Source organism: Amphiprion ocellaris, chromosome 12 (genome assembly GCF_022539595.1).
Source record: "Amphiprion ocellaris isolate individual 3 ecotype Okinawa chromosome 12, ASM2253959v1, whole genome shotgun sequence".
In the NCBI taxonomy this organism is placed as follows: domain Eukaryota; kingdom Metazoa; phylum Chordata; class Actinopteri; family Pomacentridae; genus Amphiprion; species Amphiprion ocellaris.
In genome coordinates this window covers 28,825,995-28,848,005 of record NC_072777.1, presented here as the reverse complement: position 1 = coordinate 28,848,005, position 22,011 = coordinate 28,825,995, and the positions used below count along the sequence as shown (strand labels likewise).

Below are 22,011 nucleotides of genomic sequence, written 5' to 3'. Positions count from 1 at the left end.
TATTTATTTTTATGCATGCATTCATGAATATTTATAGTTGTAATGATTGTGATAAATAAGCTGGTTGATCTCCTCCAGAGATCTGCTTCCTGAAAAACCTTGATAATGTGTATTGATTTCTCTTAGTGCAGCTTACACATAAAATGATTTGTTAAATATTTATTACACGTTAAACAAACAGAACAATCAGTCTATTAAAACTGACAAAGCTTTAATGCGCCACAGTTAAACTGCTGAACAGTTTACATATGAACAGTTGATCTTCTCCAGTTTAACTGCTAGATGAACACAGAACTGTGGAGACTGAACACAGAAGGACAGTTCACGTTGTGTTGTCAATGAACCAAATAAGTGCATAACCTAATGCAGTTAATAAAGTAGGTATAGTGCAGATCTATCCTTTCTAAAGTCATCGTCAGAGGTTCAGGCACATGTATGCAGCATACAGCTCTGGTAATATCGGACATCACCATAGATTATCCCCACACTCCCATTTCTCATTCAAAGTGCAAAGATCTTTAAATGAGCTTCAAATACTGACAACAAAATAAGTGTATTCTGTGAGGAACTGAAGCTGATACAAGTTTTCAGCAGTAGGCACTACCAACAGGTGACCAGGTGAGCATCCACCTGTCCTATGGATGACGTACGTTCACTGACACATTGATGGGAAGCTGTCGTGTCTCTTTTTCACATTAAGAGAAGGAATGTCTTCGTTCACAGCCAGCTGGATTTCTCCTCCTCGAACTTCTGCGGATCAATGAAAGGCTTGTCAATGGATTTGATCATGAGTTCACCGCAGTAAACGCACTCGGACGCAATGATGTCATCAATGTCTGATTTTATCTGCTCGCGGCTCGTGCCGGCATTGCCTTTTCCCAGGCTGGAAGTGTCTCCTTCATCTTTCGGCACCGGACGGTGGCGTGATTTGGACGACTGCGTGGTTGCAGCCAGTTTTTTCTGCAGCTCTTCCAGACGGTTCTGCCTGTAGGCTGACAGGTGAGGGGTCACCTCCTACAAGGTGGAAGAAAGAAGGCACACGAGGGAATTACTACCATACGACAGTTGGCGTTGATTTTTGGTCACGAATTAGCTCTCTGAACTCCAAACCCCCCAGATAGGTTTCAAAAGCATGTTATCTCCAAAAAAATCCCACATTAACACCATTTATCATCCAGAAACTGTAAAAACAGAATGAATGGCTGAATTTTCAACTTGACAATAGTCCCTGAACTACAAATCTGAGTTTGAAATTACGCTGTTTTATCAAACTCACTTTGCACATGTCCTTTTTAAAATGTCACCAGAAAGAAAATGTTTGCAAAAATGAGATTGCATTGAAAACCCTTAAAAAAAAATTTGACAGGCTTTTTTGCAACTGAGAAGCCATTAATAACTCGGCTGTGACCAACAGCTACATGACAAAAATTCTAACTGTTTTCAGCTGACGGCAGGATGTGGTTACACCGAGCAGAGAGGAACCAAGTGTGGGAACTAATTAAAAATGAAAGTAGTAAAATGTCTTTAGTATGCAGTGACCATTTTGTTCCCGTATTGATGACATCCGTGAACACTTCTTTTATGATTTATAGCATTGCGATGGCATCATACTACACAGAAGACATCTCTGAGTTCTCTCTCCTTCTTCACTGCTGTTCTGTTTCCTTAGAGGTGCAGGACTTTATATTACAGTGAAAAACAAGCTCACAGTGAGTAAAAATGTTACAGAAGCAAATGAACAAACACCCAGAAACTGCTTGGATTTCAGAGGGTTAAAGAAAAGTAAAGCATCTTGTGTGTTTGAGAACATAGTGACATTAGGGAACTGCAACTCTTAATGTGTATTATCAGTGAAAAAGAAGCATGCAAGCTGTCCTGGTGAGTTACCTGGAACAGGCAGTCGTAGTGGAACATGTGACCACACAGGAACAGATAGAACGGCCTGTTGAGCAACGGAAAGTCACAAGCGGCACATTTTTCTTGGGAATCCACCACACCGTACTTGTTCCTCATTTCCTGGATGTCTTCTCTGATACGTTTGGCACTTTCTGTTGCCTCCTCCATTTCTTGTTTCAGCTCTTCAATGTGTTGGTTGTATTCTTCCAGTGAGCTGCAGATGGCCTCCTGAGAAACGGTCATGAACAAAGGAGAAAGTACATTAATTAGAGTCAAATGAGTATGTATGTTTTACGTTTAGGGTTGTTGGAAACCGACGAACATCCTGCTCATCCACAGTGGCACCTACTCTCAACCAATCAATTGGTCAATGAGAGAAAATATCTGTATGTTATCTGTAGACGAACGAAATGTTCCATGGAGTGCTGTCTACCTGCAGCCTTACTAGCCTAAATTAATTCAAAATCACTATAAAAAGCTAGTATATGCAGCTTATTAAATCATTTAAATTTGGTCAGTTTACAGTCAAGCGTGCACCTGCTGTTATTCATATGATTTTTGAAAACAGAACTATATCAACAGGTGATTCCAGCACAAGGACTATTGAGAAATATGACGGTAAAGTTAGCCGCTGCTTTTAGATAACCTGCCCTGTTTGTTGTTGAAATATGCAAATTGCTATTTACAAAGTACACATTCCACTTTTTGTCGATCAGTTTTAACAAAATGCAGCCACAGCAGTTCGGAGTTGACTCTAAGTAAATGTTCTGCAAACGTTAAATAATGTTACACCTAACTGTCTCCATTAGGTTGGGCCAGTTCAAAGTTGTGGAAACATGGGGGTGTTCACAGGTAGTCTGATCGTCCAACCAGCAAAAATAATTAATTGAATCCTTGTAGGCTTTTCTCTTAATGATATTAACACTGGAAATTGTCTGACCAATGACAATTTGGTCAGATGAGAGCACATCGGCCAATCAGTCAAACTGGAGACTACAGCCCTATTTATGTTTATATGTTAACACTAACACATTGAGCTAACTTACCATTTCAGTAACCCAGAAATGTTGGAGGTAATTTAACAAATGTTATCAGTAAAGAACTGCAGATGTCACCTAGTTTGACCAGAACAAAAATTTGAAAAGCAGTCATTCTTGATACAGACCTTAAAGTGGTCGATGGTGACAAAGTCTGGAAAAAAAGGCAGGATGTCTTCGATCTTGAGCAGGTTGCAGCTGGACAGACAGTTCATGGCTTTCTTCACATCTTTCTCCTCCTGCACCACGTGCCTAGCGATCTTCAGCCAAAGCTTTTTCCTCATCTCCTCGTCATCCTCAGGAAGGTCAGCGCACGTCTTTGCCAAGTCTACATCCACCTGTAAACAAGAACAAAAATATATCGATGATAATCTGAAGAATTGTAATACTCTGAATACTGATACCACAGTTACATGATTTTGAATATATTCTGTGATTAACCCTTTGAACCACAAGTAATTTTCGGGGTGTTCTTTACACCGGTCACATTTTTACTCACTGTGGGTTCATTTTTTACTGCAATATAAAGTATGGCACCTCTATGGAAACAGAACATCTACAGCTAGATATAGAGAGAACTCTAACTATTATTAACATGTACAAATGTTATATTTTAAGTGCCCAAAAAATGGTGGCTCTACATGCTGTATATGTTTAAACACTTATTTATTTTCTACAAACATTTTATACCACTTGGTGCATCAGCTCCAGTGTCACCATGCTGAATGTATCTTCCAACAACTTGCTCCTCTGTACACTGTTTTTGAGCCATGCTGCATTTATTTGATTGTTTCAGTACGTTTTATCTGGACACCGAGACTGATTTTCACGTGAATGTTCACAGAATTTTTGTTACCTTGTGGATAGTTGCAGCTGAGTTAATAATGGGTTCTTATTTGCATCGTGAAGAACAGAATTTTCGTTTTTTTTTTTTTTTTTTTTTTTTTTACAGAATCTGGCTTTATTTTGGGCATTTTTTAAAATTAGATATGTTGACTGAAATGATTTTCATGAAATATCATAATTTTAATTCTACTTTATGTCAATTTTCCTTACAGAAACACACATCCCACACATGGAAAATTCAAAATGTAACATTTCTTTCTGTTTCTACACCTTCTGGCTCCAATCAATAGTGTGATTGTAGTGATTTTCTCAAAGACAACATGCCTTTCTAATCAGCTTGTGGGTTTTGCAGTTCAGAGGGTCAAACGGAATTTATTTACATGCACTTACTTGTAAGGCCAGATCCACTGCTTCTTCATACAACTCCATAATCCTATAAACCAGCACACAGGCCCTCAGGTAGCCATGCTCTGCACACAGCCTGAGGGCGTACTTCAGGTCATAGTGAATCTCTGAGGCGTGTGTTCCTGCCTGTTCCAGATACAAAAGCAGAGAGTCCGACCTGTACTTTGCATAAAGCGACAGCAGGTAGTTGTGTATCGCCTCCTCCATCACGTTCAGCTCATAGACGCAGAACTCCATGTAGCGGATGGTTTCGCTGATCTGCTGTGTGCTGCCCATCTGGCTGTAGTTCATCAGAGCTGGGATGAGCTTCTTCGGGTCCAGCCTCTTGCCCATCTGAATCCACGCGTCCACCACGTTTTTGGGGATGTGCTGCATGAGGACGGGTGAGAACTTGTAAAAAAGCTTCTCGTCACAGTGCTTGGCGAGCACATCCAGAGCGGCGCTGTAGTCATCATGCTGGCAGTAGTGGGAAATCACTCTCTCGTAGTCCTGCATGACGACCGAGAAGTAAACCATGTCGTCCACGTTGCCGTGGCTGGCCAGCAGGTCGTAGATGGTGGTGCGGTTGTTGTACAGACACTCCTTGTGCTTGGAGCTGCTCATGAACTGCCGGAACTCGTCGCGGGTTTCCTGGAAGATGATACTGTTGCCGTCGCTCTCCAGCTGGCCGAGGCGGTTCAAATAGAGTTCTGTTAGCCAGGTGACCAGCAAGGTGATCTGTGTTCTTTCACTCTGCTTCAGGTTATTCAGTTTCTTCAGTAAGAATTCCTTCAGGGCCTCCTCTTGTTTGGCTTCGATGAACTTGAGCGCTATCTCTTCGAAATAGTTCTGTGTCAGAGCATAGCACTTGGCGCTCTCCAGGTATCTCTTGTTCTGGAAGCAGTGCTCAGCCTCCTTGGCAAGCACCATGTCCATGCACTCAGGCCGATCGCGGCAGTACTCTTTGGCCAGATCAAATTTATTCATGCTCATGTACATCTGCCAGACGTCTCTGGCCTCGCGCTGGATGTGGTATCTGAAAACTGCCCGCTCAGTGTAGATCCACACCAACCCACCAGCTGGATCTTTGATCATCCTCTTGAGGGTGCCAAATTTATCTGGGAATACGTCCTCATAAACCACCTGTCCGTTCAGAGTGCAGATGGCCTTTACTCGGTCATGAAGCAGGAGCAGGAAGTGGAACTGGGTCAGCACAATGGAGATGGGCTTGTTGAGGCTGAGGTCAATATCTGGAGTGTACTCCCACACCTGTGTGATGGTGGAAGAGGAGGTACAAAGTAGGGATGTTAATGATTAATTGCAGTTAGTAATTTATTTAAAAATATATTTGGGCAAAAGATAATGGAGGACAATTTAACAGTCAGAAAATGTCTTGTAGGTTTGCTGTAGTATCTAGTTATGCCACCAGGTGGAGCTTCTTATTGATGTGTTTCCTGACTGACCATAATGCTAAATAAAACACATGTACCTCCGTTCTGTCTGTCTGCTAACTGTGGAAGTTGTACTGATGAAGCAGGATCAAGCTGCTGAAAGCTAAAAACAAGTCTGTGTAGCAAGCTAACTAAGGCTCATGCTAAAGATAAACTAGGATTTTTAAACGCTAACACAGGCTGGAAACTCTCTCATGTTTCTACATCGGTCAAACTAAAGTGAAATGAATCTGTAAGACCCTGCTCTGAGTTTAAATCCATTTTCACTGTGGCATTTTATACTGACTGATTTTCTCGACTGATAAAATTGCTGCAACAGTATTTCTGGACATCTGTTGACCTGAGCAGCTGTTTGCAGCAGCTGGATTAACTGGGGAATGAGTCAGTCCATCATGTAGATCAGCTATGAGGTTTACTGTGGTTTTAAACCACTGTAAAGAGATTAACAAGATTACAGGTTATTTACTGTGGAAGACAAGCTAATTTGCTCTGTTCAATACTTTGGAGTTTGTCAGGACAACAGCTGAAGAGCAATTTGAAATGAAGTCATTGTTTTTTTTTTATTTAATTTATATTTCAAGTCACCTGTTCTTTAATTTGTCAGTGCTTAAAATTACTACTTTAACAAAGGTGATTTGAACTTTAAGAGTCTGTGGTTTAAAACAGTTTTATCAGTGTATGGAGAAATAGTCACTTATTATAACACTGATTTATTGTAAATGTGGGATAATATGGGTTTAGGTAATTGTTTAAAATTTCCATTTTATTTATTAAACAAGGAACCTAGTGTTTACTTTTTCCGTTCTTCAAATTCCTACTGTAATGGAGGTAAAGGGTGGTGATCAAAAGTGGCTTTATCAGCATATGTAGAAACATTCACCATACCTACATTATTACTCTCTAATTAATTGTAAATGTGGCTGAATATGGGTGCAGGAAATTGTTTGACATTTCCATCCTTAACACAGAGACAATACATGAAACGTAAAGATAAAAACAAGGATGAATGACATTTACCTGCACGTCACTCAGCAGCGAATCAGGCCTGACGTAGTCCAGCTGCCCATAAAGAACTCCATTACCCATCATCCAGGCGAAGGCCTTGGGGGAGGTCCGAAGCTTGGAGGTATAGAAGGTGATCTCGCTATATCCCATGTTGGCTGGAAACTCCTGGAAGCTGGGCAGCAGGTCCTGGTTCTGGTTGAAGATGGAGCTGAAGCCCTGTTGCTCCGACCCCTCGGCCACCTTCCCCACAAACTGGAAGAGGCGTTTGCGGGTGGTGGCGATGATGAAGTACTTGTTCTCCAGGCCTCGCTCGATCTCCAGGCAGCAGACTGGTGCAGGTTTACCGTCCTCCTCCAGAGAGTGGACCTGCCCGAGGAAAAGAATATATTACCGTTTAGTTACATGCAAAGAGAAGGAAAGACTGCTGTTTATTTTAGGGATGTACACGATCAGACAACTAAACAAATAAACACTTCTACCTTTGTCGGTCAGGATCAGAGATACTACTTGCTTAAATTAATTATTAATATTCTAATAATGTGCAATACTGGTTAAGCACAGCGCATCTTTCACTGGTTTACATTTGCATTTAACCTGCAATACTATGCTGCAAGTGAAAAATAGAATAATTGTATGATCAGAATTAATTTTAAACCAGCAAGATGAAACTGGGACCAATGACATCTGTTCCAACCACCGCAATGTATCAGGATTTCTGATTGAGTTTTATTTTTGATGAAAATAAGTATCAGGTGTTATGTAAGCTGGATCAGAATAAAGTGGCAGATAATCCCTTGACTACAGTAATGTGTAACCACATTCAACTTTGGCATGTGGACATTAACCTACAAGGCATTTTAAATGTTATATGTTAACTTTTATTGAGTGCATCGTCATGTGTGCACAAAGTGTCGCACATTTCAGCTGCATTTAAATTATGATTTTTGTAATGAAGAATTTGATCCCCAATCAATGCACACAACACTTTTTTTGCATGATGTTTAACCTTATTGTTAGATTGTGCTCAATCTGACACTTTTCTGAGTGCTTTCTTAGTTTTAGACTAGTGAAGTACTCTAAATTTAAATTTCTGTTTAAGCTACTGGAAAAGTATTTGCTATAAACATAGCTAGTTTTTGATGCAAGTGGCACACAAATGTACATGTTTCTCAAAAAGTATCGGATTCTTTTACAATGCTTTAGTTAGAACAGTTAAACCTTCTGATCCCTGAACCCGTGCATGTTGCCTTTACAAGAAAAATCGCCAAAATTACCAAATTTATCAGAGCCAGAAACTGTAAAAGCATAAACAATCATTGCATTTTCAACTCGCAGACAGAACTGACCATGTCTGCTGTGCCATTCTGTTGGAAAATGAACACAATTTTATTCTAAAATTCAGATTTTTCATCAGAGTTGTTATTCTACATGTCCTATTTAAAAATACGCAAAAATTAAAAAGTGAGCAGGCTGTTAAAAACTAAATATCCCCCCCCTACTTAGTGCTACTGTAAAGCGATGACTGACCCAGCTCAGTGACCAACAGGCATGTAAAAAAATTCTGAGACTTTTCTTTGTTAATACAGAGGAGACAAGTACGGAAACAAATTAGAGGGAATGAGAGTTAAATGAAATACATTTGTGCAATAACATAAATGCAGCATGGCTCAGAAAGTTTTCAGCAAATTGTTGGAAGATACGTTCAGCATGGTGAAATATCTCTCTACAGTTGTTTTGCAAAGTAGAGTGAAAATGCAGAGTTTGTGGAGGTTGTAAAAATGTAAATAGTTAAATATCTACAGCATTTTTTTCCAGTTTTGGTAACATCTGTGTACAACTGGAAAAATGTTGTACATGTTGACTCCAAGTTTTCAATAAATAATCAAAGACCTTCACAGGAGTTCATGACTTTGTGTTGCAGTGAAAAATGTGGAAAATGTGGCAGGAGCAACAAAAAAAAACCACCCAGAATCTGCTTGGAGTTCTGAGGGTTAAACTACTTACTACAAGACCAGCACATAGTAAAAACTAACTGTCGTAACAGACATTTTCTGACCTGTCTGAAGTACTGATCTGGGTTGGTGTTGAACAAGCTGCCCTCGCTGGCAGAGATCTCGGCCTCGAAGATGATGCCCTGGCTGGTTCCCACCAGGATGGGGCCGGTGCTGGTCTCGTTACCCAGCAGCTTGTTCCAGCCCACACTCTCGATGAGGTGGCCTCTCCAGCGGGACAGACTGCGAACCTTCTGGGTGTTTCTGTTCAGGTACAAACACTCGCTGGTGTTCAGGCTGATCAGCAGATGGGAGCCTGCAGTGTGAAAATAATGACGAGGAGGATGATGCTGCTGTTAAGACGTCATACCCTTGACACTAATACAGTAATTTTATAAATTATGCAGTAGTGTTATGTGTGCAGTTTGGGGATTTGGGGAATCTGTGTTGCTGCAGTCTCTGAGATTTATTATTTAATCAACCTGATAACAGTGTCTTAAAAGTTACGCTAGAAATGAGGTTTGTGTATTCTTGTTGCCTTAGAATACTGGATGAATGTATAAAATTCACTGGATAAAAGAGAAAAAGAATCAAAAGAAACTATACAAAATAAATGTGTATTTATAAAGCACTTGTAATTATACAATTATATTATGACTGTAGAAAGACCAGGGTTTTTCCGACACAGATTTTTTTGTTGACATTTTAGCCAGCACCGAAGGAAAACCACAAGCATCAAAATGCTAAAAACTGAGAATAAAAATTTGACTTTTTAATCAGTTTTCATAATTTGAGTTTCATTTACTCAAACAAAATGGACATTTATGTTTATCAAATGGTGAGAATACAAGGACAACACTGGAATTTCTATCAAAGAAGTCACACAGTCTCATTTCCTTTACTGTATGTGGACCAGTCATGGTAATTGTTGTGTGTTGTCACTCCGAAGGTCCATTCAGAGCAGGAAAAACTCTTACGACTACCAGAGAGCCTCATTAAATGACTGGTAATTACTTGTTTAACTACGTTTTTCAGAGGAAAAACTGAATAACCACTGTGGCTTCTTTTTTTTTTTTTTCACCTGTTGGGTCCAAGAACAATCGGTGCACTTTGCTGTCATCTTTCCTTCCTAATTCAGTCTGGTTGGGTTGATCTGGTTTGGCCAAGTCAATCCTGAGAACAAAACACGAAAACACACAAGCATTAGTCAATTATTAAATTAACTAACTACAATGATGATCAAATAACCAGCTTAAGCAACTTCTAAAGAAAAAAAATGTCAAAATTCTCTTTTTCCAGCTTCGTAAATGTGAATATTTTCTGGTTTCTTTACTCCTCTGTGGTAGTAAACTGATTATCTTTATGTTGTGGACAAGTAGAACTCATGCAAACTATTTAGAGAATCAAAAACGTCAACAGACCTTTGTATTCATTTATTAAAAAGTCAAGTTGATGTTTTGGTCACAAAGACTGAAATCATCGTAGATATTTACAGACAAAACATGACATTTGTAATCTTTGACTGTAGGAAACACTGATCAAGATCTTTAACCATTTTCTGACAGTTTAGAGAGAAAAAAACTGATTGATTCATCCTGAAAATAAACAACAGATTACAGTTTTTCTCAATTGATAAGACACTAAATTCCATTCACTGCACACAGCCACCAACTGACTGCACACATTTCTCAAAACCAGGACTCTGTCAAAATTTTGGACACTATTCATGGTTTGCACACAGTTTCCAAAACTCTTGCACTCTTTTTGCAAAAAACTGAACATGTTTTTTGTTCATTTGAACACACTTTTACACTTAAAGCACACATTTTTCAAAAAGTGAACACTAGGCAGCAGAATTGGGACACTGTTCCAACACTGCTGTCACAATTAAGACACAACAGGTCAAAACTGAAAACACTTTTGCCAATGAACTGCACGCTATAAAACGTGCTGGGAAACAGAATTAGCTGTTCACAATGGATGTCAGAGGAGCAAGTGTCCTAGTTTTACTTTGCGTGTCTTAATTTTGAAAACAAAGTTCAGATTTTGACAATAAAGTGAGCTTTTGACACAAGTGTGCAGTGCTTTGTGAATTCTGTTCAAATAAAAAAAGTTGTGTGCAGTGTGTTGGGAAATGTGTGCTATTTTTCAGGAATAGTGTCTTATCAATTGAGAAAAACTGTAATCAATAATGAAAAGAAGTGTTAGTTGCAGTCCTATCAGCAGGAGTGACTATTTTAGAAGTCTTAACAGACAACAATAGATGAGTGAAAACCAGCTATTAACTTGAAATAATCCAACTAAAACTACAGAAACACTAGTAACCGTTAACACAGTGTTTTAGGTGCTTATTATGTTCACCTCAGCAGAGTGTCTTTTCCCAGACTCATGCACAGATGATTGTTGCAGACAGCCAGATGATTAATCTTCTCCGGAGGCGTAAAATCGATCCTCTGCTTGTTGAATATCGGCTTCTCTTCCTCGAGTCTCACATTCACGAAGCCTGATGAGACGAAATGAGTTTGTGTTAGTAAAAGCAGAAATTCAACATGTAGGAGCTTTAATGTTTATTATTACGGGCTGAAGTGGGCCATAGACCAACGGACTTCAGTTGCATCTCATTAAGTGATACAGCATTATACAAATCTAGAAATCTGCTTCCAGACAACGTCTCAAACTGAAAGTAGAACATCTCCTTCCTTTCTAGATTTCATCAAACACGATTCATACCATCTCCAGACTGAGAGAGGAGCTGTGCACCATCTACAGTGGTGACACAGCAGCCGGATGTTCATAAATTATTTACATTTTCAGATGCGTCACTGTGATCTATTCTAACCGTATTGACCTGAATGCTTCCCTGAAAGCAAACAGCTGAGATCTTATGCACAAAATCAAAGTTTCTACAGTAAAATCATATAAACAAAGTGATCAAGCTCAGGTTGGAACCAGCATTTTTTTTTTTTTTTTTTTTTTACATTTAGTGTACATTTAGTCCATCTATAGTTTCCTCTGAAGGATCCTCCTTTTTCTTTCATATCAAGTGGATTATTTCAGGGAATTTTCAGTTTTAAGGCTTTAATGCAATAACATCTGCAGCAGTAATATTACTGAAAGCGACCCACTCACTTCGGTAAATATAAAATAAAGCAACAAAGTAATAACAAATGAAATCTGCCTAAAAATGAAAACACTGAATCTATAAGCCACTGTAGGTACTGTTGTGTATTTAGGTTTAGGGCTGTATATTTGGGATATTTTATCATCGCCTTTGCATAATTAAGATAATAATAAATGACAAACTTTACATCAGGCTATTTATGATATCATACAGTAAGCATTTATTAATCCAACAGTGGGGAAGTTTGCATTGTTACGGCAGAAAGGGGGATAGTACAAATCTTTAAGAAACATCAGCAAAACAATTGAAAAAAATAGACATAAACACCAGTTCAGATTGTGCAAATTCCCCTGGATGTGGAAATAAAAAATATTGCACAATTCTTCTATAACTAGAAATACTCATAGACAATACTAGTATTGCACAGATTTTAAGCACATTGCACAGATTTGTCTGCAAGCAGAAAAATACTGATATTACACAGATTATCGTAAATGTAGAGAAACTGATATTGCACAAAGTCTATAAATGAAAATTCAACTGGAACATCCTTTTTCAGAAAAACAGCTAAAGTTACTCTGGAGCTACTTCATACAGGGGAAGCAGTCTGTATTTCTACTGTGTTCAGTTTAGTCCTCAATACACAAGAGCTCTCTCTAACTACTATATTCCAATTTAATCTGTTTAAAACACTCTAATGCAGCCTGTTGTGGAGCTCATGTGAAGAGGGCCACCTACCTGAATGCGTTATCCCGATGTTGGTACCTGACAGGCGGCTGTGCTGCTGCGAGCTCTGCCTGATGTTCTGCGAGTCTTCATACTCATCCAGAATTGAAGCCATGATCAAATACACTTCGATTTCCTTAACCGTGTTTTAATTCCTGTAAATTAATTCAGATAATCCAGATAAAAACACTGGCAGGCGAGGAGTCAATTCTACAACGACATGGCTAACCGCTAGCAGCTAGCAAAGCTAACACAGCTTTCAACCGTTAAAACACCACTGACGTATTTTCTTTCTTCGCGTCCGAGAGTCTAAATTCAGCAGAAATAAGTAAAACGCTTAAACTGTGGCAGTAATGTGAGAAAAAATGACATTTCAATCATTCATGCTATCATAGCAGCTAACTTAGCTTCCGACTCCACAGCAGGGTGGATCCTGAAAGTCAGGTGACACTAAATCATGTGGCCGCTGTGGGTGTAGTTCTGGTTCTGACAGCAGGGGGCGCAGTTCGTCCACAGCTACAGAGAGACACCGTTTATTAGGAGACGATTTAGGAGAAAAATAGTTATTTAAACTACTAATAGTTATATAATATATATGTCCTGTTTTTGTTGTGATTTTTGCTCTTGTTATATTATTATTATTATTATTATTATTATTATTATTATTATTATTATTATTATTATTATTATTATTATTATTATTATTATTATTATTATTATTATTATTATGCCTTTGTAGTCTAAGGTTTAGACTTGTCAGCATAGTTTTTAGAGATTTTAAATACAAATAAATACATTGACATTTGAGGCACAACTGGGTTTTTTTCTATCCTACTTTGTTCATTCTATTTCAAAAACAGCTTTTCTTCTGTTCTGCTTTTTGATTGATTTTGCAAGCTTATATCCTGTTTTTTGCTTTTTTCTTCCTTTTTTCCCCATTGTTTATGTAATTTTTGTTGTTGTTGATAATGTTGTTGTCTTGCAACATGTTGTCATTTTAGAATTTTAGCATTATTTTAATTTTACAAAAAAAAAATTAGAAACTTTTATACTGTTTGATTTCTGCTTTTTGCAGTTTTTTATTTTATATCTGAAAACAAGTTGTCATGTTATTCTTTTTACTTTCTGTCTTGCTTTTTGTACATTTATTATTATTATTATTATTATTATTATTATTACAAATTTTGGTTAGTTAAATCTTCTTGTTTTAAAATAGGCTCTATAAATAATTTTTAATATATAAATATTTTTCAAATGATTTTTAAGTGTTTTAAATTTCTTTTTAAATTTTCTCTTTTAACATCTATCTATCTAGATATCTATCTATTCTCTATCTATCTATCTATCTATCTATCTATCTGTCTGTCTGTCTGTCTATCTATCTATCTATCTATCTAGCTATCTAGCTATCTAGCTATCTATCTATGTAAAGCAGGTGGGAGTGTTTATGTAAATCAGAACCTGCCTGAGCAGAAAGTCTTCCTCCCTCCACATGAGTCTTGGTTGCGAGCAGCAGTAGAGTCAGTATGTGATCCTCCCTCCGCTGATCAGACTCACATTCAGGGTTCATGTCCTGCTCGACATGCCACCGCACATGGATTACTTCTACCACGAGTCCCGCGTCCCTTCCGCCGTCGGTCTGACCCGGGAGGATGAGCTGGACCCCGGCGTGATCAGCTGCATGCTGGTCGGGGACGGAGCCGTCGGTAAAACCAGCATGATAATCAGCTACACGTCCAACGGATACCCAGCAGAGTACCAGCAGACTGGCTTCGACGTCTTCTCAGGTCAGTAGTGTTCAAATTACCCACTCTGGGCTCGTTTTAATGCAACACAGCCTGATATATAATGAGAGGATATCTTAACAGTGAAGTTCTGTGCGTCATTTTCAAGTTTTTAATTTTTTTTTTCTAATGTATAATAAAGTGAAGTAAACTTGCGTTTTCCAACAGGTCAGGTCCAAGTAGAAGGATCTCCAGTCAAAGTTCAGCTTGTGGACACTGCAGGACAAGTAAGAATACTACTTTTTACTGAAAATAAAAGTGTTTTCTAGCATTTCATTTTAGATTCTACCTTGTTTCATGATGTTAAATCCATAGCAAAAGAAATAGTGTGATTTTATAGCACAGATTATACAAAAGTGCTGCTTAAACTGCTTCAAATCAACAAAATAGCAGAAAACGTGTACTGTCTAGCATGTCATTTTAGATTGTTATATGATTTTTTTAATGCACCAAGTGCAGCTTAAATTGCTGGGGATCAGTAAAATAACAGAAAATTTGCACTTTTCTTTAGCATTTCATTTAGATTTCTAGCTTCTTATATTTAGTTGAATCCAGGCAAAATAAATTGTGTGATTTTATAGCACAGATTATAAAGAAAGTGTAGCTTAAACTGCTTTAAATCAACAAAATAATGGAAAATTTGTGCTTTTTTTTAAGCATTAAACTTTGAATTCCAGCTGTTTATGTGATGTTGAACCCATAGCAGAATAAATGGCATGATTTCGTAGCACAGTTTAAATGGAAAGTCCAACTGAAATTGCTTTAAATCAATAAAATAAGAGAAAAATGATAGCAATGATTATACATAAGTGAAAAAAACACCAAAAAATGTTAGTTTCAAGTGTTAATTCCTACATGACACAACATAAATAAGAAATTATGACAGCTATGAAAGTACAACCTGTCACTTTCTTGCTTCATCCAATATGTGACTCAGTAACACGATTTCACATTGAACGTTAATGCATCATCTGCAGTGACTCAGTCTCTTTCACTGATTTCCTAATCTCGTCTATACAGTTTCACTCTAATTCCTCTGATGTTTTTATATTGTATTTATTCTCTTTTTGTTTGAATTGTGTAGTTAATACTTCCTGCACAGTGGTTTAGTCTTCTGTCAAGGGTGTAGGCTTCAATTTGGGGTTTTTGAGCAACATTCAATGGGCTCTGGTGATCTTTTATGCAAGAATTTGTGCCTTTTTCGCATGAATTTATGGTGCAAAAGTCTTTATTTGTGTAAACGAAAGCACTAAATTGAAAATATACTGGAATATATGTGAATATAATGAGATTTAGTGGTCAAAATTTGCAGTTTGGGAGTAAATTAATGTCCCTCTCAGATGCATTGTTAGTGATGTTATGAGTTCTTTCCAAAATAAAAGCCCAAATGCATCTGAATTGAACATCCCTGACCTCTGACCTTTGTTTTGTTCTTATGATCTGTTCAGGAAGAGTTTGATGAGTTCAGAGCGCTGTCCTACGCCCACACAGACGTCTTCCTCCTCTGCTTCAGCATGGTCAACCCAACTTCCTTCCACAACATCACCAAGAAGTGGGTTCCAGAAATCCGCGCCTACAACCCGTCCTCACCCATTGTACTGGTCGGGACGCAGGTGGACCTGATGCTGGACGTGAATGTCTTAATCAACCTGGACCGCTCCAACGTGAAGCCGGTGCCGAGCTCTCGGGCCCGGGGCATGGCGGAGAAGATCCGGGCCGCGGACTACATCGAGTGCTCGTCGCTCACGCAGAAGAACTTAAAAGAGGCGTTTGACGCCGCCATCTTTGCCGCCATTAAGAACAAAGCCCGCAAGACCAAGAAGAGAAGGTTCTCAGACAGGCGCACCAAGGCGTTCTCAAGGTGCAGCTGGAAGAAGTTCTTCTGCTTCATCTGACTCTTGACCCTGTGGGACAAAACTTTTTTAACTTATTTAACTATTTTACTTTCACTTGTGTGGCAGTTTGGCATCCTGACTTGTTAAGTATTTCATCCTGGAGCGAACATCAGAGAGGATTCTGGGTCTGGTTTACATTATATTCAAATTTTCTATCGTTTCAGGACAGAAAAACCACACGAGCTTTGAATGGTTTGCAAAGAGAACTCAGGGTTCAAAGGAGGAAAAGCCGCACCATCATGTAAAAGCTGTGAATTTGCATGGTGAGCTGCAGCCTGGAGATTGAAACAGAAAGTGTGTTTGAGCAGATGGGTGTGAGCTGCCTTGCTGTTGTGTTCTTGCTATCTGGCTGCACCAAACTATTTATACGCAGCACATGCAAGTTCAGGTTGCAGTGTGAGCAGCTGCATTCTTCACTACCTGTGTTTAAAAAAGCTGCCCCGGCTGGTTTGTCTTATAAAAGAACCTGGCATTTACTTTGAATTTCATCACCTGCCTTAATATTTGTGGAAGCAGGAGGAGGGTTTGTTTGCGTCTTAATCTCCCGGCCGGTTGAAAAATCCTCTTGTGCGAGGTGAAGGGTGGCAGGAGAGCGCTAACCTTTGGCTTTTTGTTCCTGCCTGTCATCAATCTGCATCTGTAAAAGCAAACCCCGCAGGACTTCCACCCTGCAGATCCTCCCGGCCCAGCTTTGTTTGTATGCTCAACACACTCCTTTTTCTCCTCGGCAGCCCAGTTTGTACAGTTAGTGGATGCTAAACAGCCTCTGTGTGAATGTAAGTGTGACATAATACACTTTAAAGAAGCCTCGTGCATAAGAAAGGCATATTTTGCACTTTAACCAGTGCATATAAATGTGTAAATAAGGCAAGGCTTTATTATGCTTCTTGTGGAAGTTAAATGTTTGTGTGTTCTGTTTGTTAAAACAGTGTTTGTCTATGAAATATTATTGTCAGATATCTCCTGCTCTAACCTGTGTGTGTTTTTTTTACATGGCGGAGTGCAAATAAATGAAGTGCAACTTATAGCCTGTGTGTTACGTGTATTTTTAGAGCAGCTTCTTAGCACTTTGCAATCACCACGTCCGAGAGTAGCAGCTAATTCCCGCCGACGGAGGAGTTTTTTAAAACTAGAGCTGCTCTCTGCAGGACATCTGAATGATCCTCATCTCTACTGCTGGAGCTTTTTCCTGAACCACCTCTGCGCCCACACATATGAAAAGTAACCTGTGGGCTCCAGCCGTGCGCCGGGTCAGCCAGTTCTAATGCAATCCGCATGACTGTCGACGGGTGTTTGGCGGTGCCCTGCTGTGACTGATTGCCTCGTCTGATCGTGCCTGCAGACATGGGAGAGCCGCAGGAGAGTGATTGAGTCAAATTCACTGATTGAGAATAAACAGTAGCAGCGAGTGAGCAGGTTTTATCACGACAATAGAGCGGGGACATTGTGCAAAAGGTGTGACTGTCAGAGAGGCATACGAAGGCCCATTGTGTCGGTTTTTGAAGAAAAATGAGGCTTGTTTGTGCAGCAAACAGAGGAGAACACGTTTTATATTTGTTCAAAGTGGGATGAGTCACAAATGAGCGAGAGGATAAAACATAAAGCACACAGTCACCCCGATTCATCAGCAGTCTGTTAGCTGTTAGTCAGAGTGTCGTCCATCACGCGGTGGATGTGTCAGCTCTGGTTGAACGTCTGTTATTGATGGTTAAAGTGGGACATCTTACCAGTCGGCCTACTGGCCTCTATGGAGAGCTCAAATGAGGGAGCTGCAGTTTTGTTATCTGACACGAGTGGACTCATGATGAACTTCTCTCAGTTACCTATGACCACTGGAAGGATTTAAAGCTAAGAAAGCATTTCTGTGTATAAAAATATAGATATTAAAGCTTGAGTTTGTGACTTTTAGGCCTCTTTTCAGACCTGCACTCTGCTCCTTTAACTTAATGGCATCACAACATGTCAGCTTACCGTGTGAATGAACATCTTGGTCATGTTTACAAAAAGTCATGCCAGAAATCTTACGAGGTCAGAACTAGAAAGATTTCACTTTCGACATGAAACCAGTCTGAACTGCATCCAGTCACATGAACAGACACATGACTTTGTGGAAGAGTTTTCCCACATTTCGGCACCAATAACAAGACTTTACTGTGATGAAATACAGACACTAACAGCTTACATTAATGGTATTATCAAAAATGAAAGTACTATGTCTTAAAAATGTTTTTCCTCTGAGTTTATTAAATAAATGCAGCAATAAACAGCAGCAGAATCCATATGCGCCTCACCAAAATGAGAAAGTTGCTAGCATTTACGCAAGTGAAAAAACAGCGCCCATAACAAAATTTTAATAATCATTCTCTATACTGAATGCTACATAACGATTCTTATTTTTTTTTTGTTCATTCTCTGTGCATACAATACAGGATTTTTGTGCCATAGAGGGCTCTGTTTAGTTAATCTGATAGCAAATTATGAAAGAACATTCTGCTCACTTTTCCGTAAAAGTCATGCTAGAAGTCATACTAGGTCAGACCTATTTCACTTTTAACAAGCCTGAACTGCATCCAGTTACATTAATTTCTTTTTTTTTTTTTTTACAGTGAACAATGACATACAGATTAAAAGCTGCCACCAGTCAGTAGGTAGGAAGTGTTACAAGACAAATAAGATGCAGCGTTACAAGTCAAACTGACAGCAACTATAATTAAGGGATCATGAGTCACAAAAAGTAAATACTTCCAGTAATAAGTGTACTTGGTACCAATGTTCCCTCTAATTTTTCATGATTCTGAGCAAACACACAAACTCCCTGAGTGTCCCTTGGACCACTGTGAGCAACATCAGACATCTGCACTGTGGTCACACCAGCATCACATCCATTCAAGTTACATGGTTCATTAAAAGAATCAAATTACAGCATTTACATTTCTGTTAAAACACTTTGTCAACAGGAGCCAGTTGAAGGCTGCAGTGATTTTAGTGACACTACAATGTATAAGAGTGAAGTTATTGAATATTTGTCTCTCTTTACTGTTGCAGTGGTTTTGCAAATTGCAGACGGACCCTGTTCACTCCATAGACACCAATGTTATTCCTGTAGCTTGAAAGACAGCTACTTTTGATAAAACTGGGCTTGTAGCACATTGTCTGCCTTGCAACAATGGGAAAGAGGCACCGTTTATGTTTTGACAACCTATATCTAATGAGTTATTGATGCTGGAAGTCCAAATCTGTGAATATCTTTCCAACTTTACTGAACTTGGGGCCACTACCACCTAAGGAGTGATATATTTAATTTTGGAAAAAGCATTTAGCCATACTTAAAGCTTTAAGTGCTTTATTAACACAGAACTAAAAATTTTGTATTGTTTTATTATCACAGGTTCTGTCTGAAAAGAGGTAGCATCATTTTAAACAGTGAAATCAAACTAACAAAATGTAATGACCAACCAGTGAGTAATACTGGATTCTGCAAAAACATAAACAACTTTTTAAAAAATCTAAATCTTATCTTAACACAGTTAATGTATTAACTTATTTTTGTGTGTATGCATGTATTTATTGATTTATTTAGTACTGTTAACATATCAGAGTTCTGAGTGAATTTTTCTTAAGATAGGCAAAGGCCATTTATTGATTACATATAGGCTATTAAATGTTTCTTAAAAACTAAAAAGCATTAAAAAAAAACAACTTAGGCATTTATTGAGTCACTAAAATACTGTAGAGTACAGACCACATCAGCATGATTATAAGCATCCTCTGGTAAATTAACAACCAGACACTGATGTCTCTCACCATATGGACTTCAGGAGATGACTGGGGGATGATAAACTGTGACCTACTGGTTGGGTTCTCTCTGTTCTCATGTTTCTTACATGTTTGTCCCCTGACAGCCGGGTCCTAATGTTTTTTGAGCAACACACATACGATGATGTTTTTACAATGATGGTTCTACTATGAAGCCAGTTTGACATGTTCAGGTGTTCTTTATGTGAAAACTCAGAGATTTCAGGTATCAGAAGGTGGTTTTCAACTTTCTTTGTTAACTTTCTGCTTCAACTTTAAATTAAATTTCCTTCCCTAACCCAGCCCTCTGGACTTCCAGGAAGCTGTGTTCCTATTGGCTGTCCAGGTGGCTGCTTGGTGTTATCAGGAACACCTGAGCAGCTTGGTGTTATCAGGAACACCTGAGCAGCTCAGGGTCTTCCTGCTTTATTTAGCTGCAGACAAACATTTCCTCTGCTTCTCCACCACTGAACCGGATTTGGCTCCATTGCTTTAGTTTGTTCTTTAGGCGTTGGCTTGCAGCTTCCAGCAGTAAAATCGTCTTTATTGTGTTTCTTGGTGTGTTTTAGGGCTTTGTACCAGATGGTTGTCTTGGTAAATGTGGTTCTTTAGCCACAGTTAGCACATGGTGCTAATGTGTGCAGTGATTAGTGGATTTGGTGCAGCTGAGTTGTGTCTTTATCTTGGCTGTAGTGAGTCTTCAGAGGTTTTTGGTCAGACACATTCTGTATTCTTGTTTGTGAACCAGCGTTGGTTGTCCAGAAGGTAAGAGTTCCTATCCTGATTCTCTATTCTCAGAGGTTCTCTGGTAGGCTGCAGGAGACTTTAGCGTTTGGGTTGTGCTAGTTTGGTTTTTGTATGGTTTCATTTGGACGACTATCTTGAGCCCCTCCATGTGGTTTAGTGAGGTTTTCTGCAACAGTTCTACATAGCAACCTGCAGCAGAAGAGACTTTGAGAGCTTTTAGGAAGTTCTGGAGACCAGACTTTAGAGCAGCAGAAACATTTGTCAGCAGTTTGAGCAGGAGAAGGTGAGCTTCAGAGTAGAAATGAGAAGGAAACCTTCTTGATCCGTGTGGTGAGGTCCTGTACCAAGAGTTTGAGCAGGTTGTGAAGAGTCTGTAGTTCTTTGGTCTGAAAGCACAAGAAGAGTCGACTCATCAAAGGAGAAAACAGGAGATATTGTTGGTTCTTCTGTCGCTCTGCAGTTTCCTTAGACTGAATATCAAGTTTATATTTTAAATGATTTCCCATGTGAGCCCAAGAAGACTTCAATAAACTTCCTCCATCCCCTGGACACAACATATTTTATTACCATGTTAAATATTTTTTTTGAAATGTTTTTGAGTTTTAATCATAGCTTTAGCATAGTTTTTCTCTTTGCTTCTTTAGTTTTGTCATCTGTGTAAAAGGTGCTAAACAAATAAAGTTGAATTGATAAACTGAATAATTGACTAACTCATGATTGTGACAACAGAAGTATTTTCATTGTGATTTAAGGGTTTATTTCATTTTTAAGGTTGGGGTTAAAATCTTGACAGAAAAAGAAGATTAAAGAAATAAACTACATAACAAAAAGCAATTAAATCAAAGGAAAAAAATTAATACTGTTAGGTTTTATGCTCTCATTTGGAATGCTTGTTTATGATACAGTTGTTATGTGAAGTTGATGTGTTACCACGTATTATCAAATTATTATGTATTTACTCATGTTTGTTAATGCTGTGGATTGTGTGCCCTGTCAAGCATGACGTATGTACGTACAACGCCCGGCCGGCTGTCTTAAATGTCGTGATTTATTGACACTGAAGCACTTTACGTTACTTCCCGCACTATATATCTTTTTAGCGCGAAGCTGATGTTGTGACCGATGTATTTTCTGGTGCCAAAATAATAAATGAAGCGAACGTAAACAGTAATGTGTGATTCCCTTCCTCAATATGGATGCTGAAGCTGGAAACGCAACAAATACAATAAAACTTTTAAAAAGTTTTATTATTAAATATATTTAAGACATTTAAGATGTAATTTTCCAAATAAACATTTAGTTTTTTAATTAAATGTTTTGTCTTTTTAAAGGT

At 38.7% G+C, this 22,011-nt stretch overlaps 3 protein-coding genes across 3 annotated transcripts in view; 1 reads left to right on the top strand and 2 right to left on the bottom strand.

Moving 5' to 3' along the window:
• Positions 1–190: 190 nt before the first annotated feature.
• Positions 191–12,906, bottom strand: vps18 (VPS18 core subunit of CORVET and HOPS complexes). Its single transcript, XM_023279491.3, has 9 exons — positions 12,470–12,906; positions 10,972–11,113; positions 9,692–9,783; positions 8,676–8,926; positions 6,632–6,985; positions 4,170–5,432; positions 3,062–3,271; positions 1,888–2,124; positions 191–1,014 (listed from the first exon to the last, which is right to left on the bottom strand). The coding sequence occupies exons 1-9, from the start codon at positions 12,570–12,572 to the stop codon at positions 718–720; spliced, it is 2,949 nt and encodes a 982-aa protein (XP_023135259.1). The 5' UTR covers positions 12,573–12,906; the 3' UTR covers positions 191–717.
• A 1,039-nt stretch (positions 12,907–13,945) lies between these two features.
• rhov (ras homolog family member V) lies at positions 13,946–17,161 on the top strand. The gene is made up of 3 exons (XM_023279482.3): positions 13,946–14,244; positions 14,410–14,468; positions 15,690–17,161. Exons 1-3 carry the CDS (start codon positions 14,040–14,042, stop codon positions 16,134–16,136), a joined length of 711 nt encoding a protein of 236 aa, XP_023135250.1. The 5' UTR covers positions 13,946–14,039; the 3' UTR covers positions 16,137–17,161.
• Positions 16,169–22,011, bottom strand: part of pigh (phosphatidylinositol glycan anchor biosynthesis, class H) — a 38,516-nt gene continuing 32,673 nt past the window's right edge. Inside the window, exon 5 of the mRNA XM_055016244.1 lies at positions 16,169–21,064. The gene's annotated coding sequence lies outside the window, so the exon portion shown is untranslated. The remainder of the gene's footprint in view (positions 21,065–22,011) is intronic.

Bases quoted from the DNA above. Each gene is read 5' to 3' on its own strand.
- vps18 (XM_023279491.3), bottom strand. From the start codon at position 12,572: ATGGCTTCAATTCTGGATGAGTATGAAGACTCGCAGAACATCAGGCAG. The intron at 5,433-6,631 runs GTAAATGTCATT...ACCATCACACAG, and splicing joins CGCTGCTGAGTGACGTGCAG to GTGTGGGAGTACACTCCAGA. The intron at 2,125-3,061 runs GTCTGTATCAAG...ACCGTTTCTCAG, and splicing joins TCACCATCGACCACTTTAAG to GAGGCCATCTGCAGCTCACT.
- rhov (XM_023279482.3), top strand. From the start codon at position 14,040: ATGCCACCGCACATGGATTACTTCTACCACGAGTCCCGCGTCCCTTCC. The intron at 14,245-14,409 runs GTCAGTAGTGTT...GTTTTCCAACAG, and splicing joins TGGCTTCGACGTCTTCTCAG to GTCAGGTCCAAGTAGAAGGA. The intron at 14,469-15,689 runs GTAAGAATACTA...TGATCTGTTCAG, and splicing joins TTGTGGACACTGCAGGACAA to GAAGAGTTTGATGAGTTCAG.